Source organism: Musa acuminata, chromosome BXJ1-5 (genome assembly GCF_036884655.1).
Source record: "Musa acuminata AAA Group cultivar baxijiao chromosome BXJ1-5, Cavendish_Baxijiao_AAA, whole genome shotgun sequence".
NCBI lineage: Eukaryota > Viridiplantae > Streptophyta > Magnoliopsida > Zingiberales > Musaceae > Musa > Musa acuminata.
This window is the reverse complement of record NC_088331.1, coordinates 42,818,374-42,826,832: the sequence shown is the minus strand read 5'-3', so window position 1 is coordinate 42,826,832 and position 8,459 is coordinate 42,818,374. Positions and strand designations below refer to the sequence as shown.

The 8,459-nt window shown below is 34.7% G+C and overlaps 1 protein-coding gene across 1 annotated transcript; it reads right to left on the bottom strand.

Moving 5' to 3' along the window:
- Positions 1–9: 9 nt before the first annotated feature.
- LOC135674394 (cytochrome b-c1 complex subunit Rieske-4, mitochondrial-like) lies at positions 10–6,040 on the bottom strand. The gene is made up of 2 exons (XM_065184196.1): positions 5,755–6,040; positions 10–860 (listed from the first exon to the last, which is right to left on the bottom strand). Exons 1-2 carry the CDS (start codon positions 5,939–5,941, stop codon positions 217–219), a joined length of 831 nt encoding a protein of 276 aa, XP_065040268.1. The 5' UTR covers positions 5,942–6,040; the 3' UTR covers positions 10–216.
- Positions 6,041–8,459: the final 2,419 nt, after the last annotated feature.

Below are 8,459 nucleotides of genomic sequence, written 5' to 3'. Positions count from 1 at the left end.
GCAGGGATCTAAATAAAGTTGACATAATTTAATTCAATAAGTACAATAAATATCGTTCGGAACTCTACTGTGCCGCACTATAATGCACATACTACAGCTTCAAAACTATCTGGTCCTCCAAGGCAAATTGGAGTTATTCATATTCAAATGCCAGACAGACTGGCCAACAAAAAAGATCCATGTCACATGACAATAAAGGAAAGAAGTTTTGCCGATTCAGCCAATAAGCAACTTGTTTTCCTCCAAGAAGCTATACTGGGGCACCTCCAGGTTAAATGGAGCTGGACCCTTGCGGATCCTACCAGAAACATCATAATGTGAACCATGGCAAGGGCAGAACCAGCCACCAAAATCTCCAGCATTTGGTAAAGGGATGCAGCCCAGATGGGTGCAAACACCAACTACAACAAGCCACTCGGGGTTCTTCACCCTGTCTGAATCCACCTGGGGATCACGAAGAGATGAAACATCAACACTGTTTGCCAGCTTGATATCATCCGCTGTTCGGCGCCTTACGAAAACTGGCTTCCCACGCCACTTTACAGTCACTGTGGACCCTGGTTCTATGTTGGAGAGATCAACCTCCAATGAAGCCAGTGCAAGGACATCTTTGCTAGCAGACATGCTTAACACAAACTTCAGAATCAGGAGTCGAAGCAAAGAAGCATAAACAAATCTTCCACCTGTCAAAACAAAGTATGCAAATGCTCGCTTGCTTGGATCGCCTGGGGGGTAACGCTCATGATTGTGTTCATCATAGGTGATCCTTGAGGATGGATTCTTCACAGCAGCCACTGTTGCTGGAAGATCAGCTAAACCCAAATCCTGGTGTCTAGGGACAATGATTTCAGAAACATACCCTATAATTTTTTAAGAGCGACACAAATTAAGCAACACAAAATGAAGGAAAGCAGAACTTTTGGATCATTAACAATTATTTAAGATACCATACATCGATGATCTATTATGAAAATAAAAAAATTATAATAATAGTTACAATCCACAGAACAAACACTAATAAAGCAAAATTCTCATTACAAGCACTTCTAAGAAGTAAAAACTACTGCATACTAAAAGTTTCCTTAATATGCATTTATTAGAACATGTTTTATATATAAAAAAAAAAACCACAAACTAGGTGCAAGATATGCATTAAATGTCACTTGCATGTCCACTCTATCAGGTACAGCAGCATGCTATTGGTGGCATATTAGAAAATTGGATGATTGCAGTCCTCTCACTAGTAATATTTTACGTAAGAAATAAGCACCTCTCGTTGTGCTAGTCATCTTTTATGTCTCTAACTTCACCTATTCTAATAAAGAAATCTTCCTACAAATAAATTCTCAATAGCTGGAATTTCAAGATTTTAGGGGACAGATTTTCAACTTGTCTCACTTCCTCCTTTTTCATTTTAATTAGCAGATGACCATTAGAAATACAAGTCAGCAACACATATGTTAAATCTATACGTCACAAATCAAACAAACAATTGTTCTTAGTTTTAGTATATTAAAGCCTTGATGCAGATGATCTTACATTTCTTGAAGAAACAGAATTATTTCAATGGATTAGCATGGTGTTCAGGAAAAAGTAAACTGCACTCCCTTTTTTTGAACTTCAGTAGCTTAAACTCCATTTCCAACCATAGACACAATGTCAGATTCCAATTACCATCGACATGCTTGTAGTTTCTTTTTACTCATCTCTTTCTATCTCTCCCTGATATTTTATTTTCATTGGAACTCCTAAATTTACAACTTCCATAATCGAATTAACTAGAGAAACTGAGAGAAGTCCCCATTTGGCTTGCTCGAGATAAAGACCAAATTCCAATAACTTGCATTTCATACTGGGAAGCATTAATTACAAGCCAAAGAGGTGCTAAACAGGTAGCTTGACAACCTAAATTAAACCACCAAGACATTGTCATGTCATGCTAAATTTAGATCGTCTAAACCAAGACTCAGAAGTTGCCCATTTTCAAGCTATAGCTACTTCCAATTCTGAAATCCTCAGCAAGCAAAACGTACTGAAACTATCATTATCTGCATTCAGAAAGCAATTTAGTAGGATTCAATTCTTTTCCATATCTTACTATTCTCACTTTTGATGGATTAAAGTCAACAACTGTTGCATCATATCTTAATATTAGATCGAAAGAGACTGTCAACTGGCTTTTTATTTGACTCTTTTCAATCGACATCGGCAAATTTAGTTGCCTAGCCCTAGCCTATAGTGTAGTTTTCTCCGTGCATAAACTTGCAAAGATTTGCTCAAATCTAACTAGATAAACATCATACATACTAATCCCCAGCATAATTTAGAACCTTGAACCAATAACAGTTTCAGAACTTTTTGAATCAATATATACTGGTCAACACAGTATCAGTTGTTCTCTGTAGCTTAAAAAAAAACCAAAATATGAGTTTATTTTGAAAAATGTAGCCAAGACCAACAGGATGGTACATGGTCCGCATGCCTGGTATACCATGAAATTCGATCCCAAGCTCATCATGCAGTAAAATTTGGACCCCACTGATACAACATAGATTAGAAGGTTTATGCTTCACAACATGAAAGATTGACTAAGCCAACAAATCTAAAATTCCTAACAAAAGAAAAACAATTTAGAATCCTAAAAAGACAGAGATAAGGAAATCCAAAAGCCTCTACCACTAAACAGTAATGTAATCTTAATGAACTCAAACATACAAGATTGCATATCAAGTTTCATTTTTTTAAATTATGGAATCATATAATCCACTTAAAGCATTCCAAATGTGTTACTTAGGGACCATGGTCATTGAACTCGGTATTTCACCTCACTGTACCCATGTTGCTATAACTCAACACCTGCACTTTTGTTGTTGTCCCATCCAAGAAACTCAATTTTGGTCACCAGACTCATGTTGGTTCATAACTGGACCTGTGCAGGTCTGATCCATTGTCATATCGACACACAATGCAATAGGACGTACCACGATACAAAGGCGACAAAAATAGAAGAGGAGAGGAACAGATGATGATGAGGCACCAGAGGAGAGGAGGGGAGGCAACAGATGGTAAGTCCTATATCACACGAGGACGCCCCAAAATTGAGTGGTCCACAATCCACATGCTGGTTCGCTACAATTCTTGGCCCATTATCACAAACCCCTACCATCGCTAAGTTGTTATTACAAAAGCTGCTTCTATAGCCACCAAGACCATGAAAAAGTTAAGAAAGCAAGCCAAGAGACATCTCTACCAAAAGGAAAGATGAAATATCTCCCAGATTGGATTTAACTATTCTCCAATTGGAAGAGATATGGATCCCCAACAACACTAGTTCTGAACTATTAGAAATCCTACAGAGTAAGAAGAGAAGAACAAAATAAAGGAGATGAAGCAAGGATAAAAACGATAGAAGATAGGAAAATAACAGGATAAGAAAAGTAACTAAAAAGAAAAAAGAAGAATGAAATATTTGAATAAATTTCAAAATAATATAAATTAATTTAAAAAATAAAAGTTATATAACCTACAAATGATCACTTAAAATTTATGTTTTAGATATATCCTAAAACATTTTAAATCGTGTCATTTCCCTGTACCTCAAATAATTGGAAACTACAGCTTGTTATTGCTGTATCCCATACACTATCTTCAATTTGAACCCTTGTCATTCACATCGACCACATGAGCATGTCACACACTAGACAAATATCATACATACATGTGTCACTTTGCCCAAGTCTGAGCAACGTATCTTAGATATTAAAAGAAAAAGAATGATCACTAGTCTACCTATTATCTTGTGCTTGCAGCTACAAAAATAGTGAATTGAAGAAATTATGGCTCCATAAAACAGAACAAATAACGTAACCGAGTAAAATTAGATCAAAGTTATTGCGATAAGTGGACTAGAAAACTTATAATTTTTTATTAGAGATCTTAAATATACATCTTTACAAAGATGAAAGTCTATCAATCAATAATATCTCAAGAAAGGAAGATTATCCCTCAAATCAAGTCAAAAAATATTATCTTCTTCGAAGGAAGGAACAGATCGTATATTTGATTTGATGTGATTGTAAATTTCCTTATTTCTGTAAGTTCCCTTTTTATCTTTGGACTTGAGCTTATGAAAGGGGCTAGAATATTGTAATGCATCAATTAAAAATGGATCAATGAAATGAATTCTTTTCCCACCTTGAGTGTGAGTGGTGCGAGGCTACATTTATTTTCTAATGTCATGATTCCATCGTCCACGTAAAAGACGTGTAGAGATGCGAGGCCTTCATCTTGGGAGAATTCTCCTAAAGCCAGAGCGAGTCAAGTAGTTATCCATTTGTTTTCCTATTATCTTTCAGTTATTATCTTCTATTCCTCTCTTTTATGTTCCTCTATTATCAAAAAAAAAATCCTGTCGCTCTCGTCCTGCATCAGATTTGGTATCACAGTTATTGGTTTAGCTAAGATGTTCTATCATCAAGGCCGATCCATACTCCAATCATTTGAACTCAGGATGAGTTCCACCGTAGCAGAAGCGTATGGTATAGAATGAATTTAGTTTGTGTTATTTGAATAAATTTTATTTGTTTTGAGATATTTGTGCATTTATCATAAGTTGCCAAATGGCAACATCTACACAAGACGAAGAAAAAGAAAACAAATACAGGAAAATTGAAAGAAATCAAATTATTGATTGAAGATTACAAATTTTTATTGGAGATATTAAATATTCATCTTTACAAAGATGAAAGTCTATCAATCAATATATCATTAAGAAAGGAAGATTATCCCTCGAATCAAATCAAGAATATTATCTTCTTCGAAGGTATAGATCATATATTTGATTTGATGTGAATATAACAATGATTTAAAAACTGCTAGGCACCAAAATGTGCTAATATCCCAAAGTGCATTCTAATGCAAACTGGCCATGGATTTTGATGCGGAGACCGTTCTGTTTGGTTGCAACTTGATGGATCAAAGACTATGTTGGACGAAACAACATCAAATAAACTTTCTAACCTTCTGGTTCCTCTTTCTAATCCTTCTCTGCTGAAAGGCATATCCTCATGTATTATTCATTGTAATGCTGAATAATATTGCTTAAATATTAAACAGGAAACTTGCTGGTTAAGAATGCAATTATTCCACAAATTTAGTAAATCCATGGTTACTGGATACTACAAAATAAACTCAGCAAAAAATAGTCGGCCTACATCTTCATGGCCTATCATGGTTCAACCATTAAAGCCATATTGTCTCCAAAGACAAGCCTACCCATATCACCTAACAAATATTAAAATACGAGTAATATACAAAAATGCATGCTTTTATCAGTTTCTTTTTTATACACACCGGATTTATCCTCTTGTGAAACCTCCTCTTCCAGTTTATCAGTGTTCCTAGTCCACTAAGCATGGCATGTTCTCATGCTGTACGCAGGCATCATTCATAATCAGCAAAGAAAATGGAAATTATTACATAATGTAGTAAAATATTTCTGAGCGGTTAAGCACGCATAGACCACAGAACATAGAATTATAAACACTCAGATCGGGATTTATTTACAAGCCAACCATAGAATTACCGATTCTAATGAATGATGCAGGAATTAGCCAAACTACAAAAAGAAGGTAGAACGATAAAATCACCAAAAGAACCCAACTTTCTCTTATCAAGATCAGTATCTACAAACAATGATACAACTCGGTGACAAATAGATTCAAGTGCAAAACGAGAAGGTTACGAAACCCTGACCTCTCACGGCGCCAAGAAGAGGCGATTGAAAGACAGATCGGGAAGGTCGGTCAAGGACCGTCGTCGGATCTTCGGCAGCGGACGAGTCCCCGATGCCACGGACGGGATCCCGCGAAGAGAGAACAGAGGCTGCGGGGGCCGGCCGCCATGAGCAGACAGCGAGCCTTCTTCCGGCAACCCTCAGCATCTTCTCTGCCAATAGGTGATGATTTCCAAGGTCTCAACCCGCCGCCACGAAAAGCAGAGACGGAAGTCGAACGGGGAACGGCTGGCACGAGAGACGAAGACGTAACTTCACATTATTGCATCCCGGTACAATGTTATAAACTTATATCCCGGTATTCCCATGCAAAACGGGGAAAAATGATATAAGCCAAAAACACTTGTTACGAATGAATCAATCATTAGCCATTTGCTAATATATTTATTGTTAAACGTTAATAAACAATTGCTTTGTTCATATGTTCTAATGAAGTCATGCTTTGTGAAAATTTGAGAAGGCATACTAGGTGGAAGAAGAAGAAGAAGAAAAAAAGGATACCATGGAGCTCTCATTTGGGGATGGCTATGGATAAGATATCATATTATTTTGTTAATTTTTAAGTAATTAGCTAAAAGTTCGAAGTCGAACTTGGTGTCTTCAATTTTGCTATCTATCTATAATTATCATAAATTCAGTTACCAAATAATTTAATTTGATTTAAGTTTATCAAAAAATTAACAAGGTCTGTACCGAAGCGTACCACCTGTACCAGTATGTACCAGTCCGACAAGTTATCGGTACGCGGATCGTCCGGTATTATTACAGTGCTACAATACTATACTGTAGCGGTGCTACAGTACTACACTGTAGCAGTGCTACAGTAGCTACAGTGCTACACTGTAGCAGTGCTACAGTACTACACTGTAGCAGTGCTACAGTACACACTGTAACACTACTACAATATGAAAAAGTATAAAATTATTCGGTACATCAAGGTATACCGCTCGGTACGTCATGATGTACAGTCCCGATACACCGATACCAAGTCCGGATGAAAACATCGGTACAATATGGTACCACAAAACTTGAAAATTAATATAGTGAATATGTACTTTTTATGATGGGATAAGTTGTTTATATCTGATTAATCATTCGATAATTATTCTTAAACATATCAGATTATTTAGATAGATTCGAAATCAAATAAATTATATGTCCAAAAAATTTCGATCCATTGCCATCGCTGGTCATTTTATTGTTCTTGCCAAGGACAATATGCTTAGTCTATCACTAACAAAATTGTGAATATTTAGTCATGATATGAAGTATTTTAGTTAATTAGAACACATCACATCACACCATCCCATACATTATATTATAATATTTTTAGATTGATTTATCGGGGCAAAAGGTGTCTAACTTTAGGCTTTTTGAGGAAGGAATTTTTAAGTTCTCTTTTTTTAAAGTGAAACTTCAACTTTATTACTCAAGACACCTCTATATATTTCTTTTCTATTTTATTTGAGGAGATTAAAACCTCCGGTGCACAACATATTCTTCTCCCTTATTTACATGAGAGATTATAAGTTCCTCAAAGAAATCTATTAGATATAACACCAAATAAGATATTAGCTATTAGAAAATATTTGTATCAAGAGAGTTTGAAAAGAGAACTAAAAGAATAAATATCGAGAAAATTTAGTAACATATATTAAATTTGACCTATAATTAAAAATTTAAGCATGCTTGCATTAGTTTAACTCAAAAATATGTCATTCGACTCTCTCGATATTTATCAATATAAAAATAATTTTTTAATCTCTCATCAAACAAGAATATTTTTTGATAATCTCCTTATTCTTGTATGGCTCAATCATTTTTTAAAGTTATATTGTTAATAATTAGTATATACATATTAGAAGGTTAACATATTTGATATTATTACTTATTACCTATAATGATAAACTAAAGTACACTAATCCATAAAAATAATCGATCATTATCTAATATGGACATAGTGATAACAACCCTTTACAACCCAACCTCGTCTCTTCACTTCAAACTCAATATTAGAATATTTACATATATGAGGTTGTTACATATTATTTATAATAGCAAACTAAAGTATGCTTATTTATAAAATGATTAGTCATCATCTAGTATGCAGTCTACATCCAAGTTTATAGGGGGCATAATGACAATAATCCCTTACAACACTGTCTCATGTCTTCACTTCAAGCTCGATATTGGAAGGTTAATATATCTGAGGTTTTTACTTATTATTTATAACGGCAAAAAAAAAGAGTATACTTATTTAAAAAATGAATCATCTAATATACATACTACATCGAAGATTTAGGGAGGCATAGCGACAACAATCTCTTAGAACATTGCTTCATGCCTTAGCTTCAAACTTAATACTGGAAGGTTAACATATATGAGGTTATTACCTATTATTTACAATGATAAACTAAAGTATACTTATAACATGATTAGTCATTATTTGATATATAGACTACATCTGAGTTAATAGGGGATATAGCTACTAACAACCCCTTGTAGCTTTACCTCATGTCTTAACTTTACACTTGATGATATTGGAATAATAACATATCTAAGATTATTACTTGTTACTTATAATGGAAAACTAAAGTATGCTTATCTACAAAATAATTAGTCATCATCCGATATACAGATTACAACTAAGTTAGTGGGAGATAGA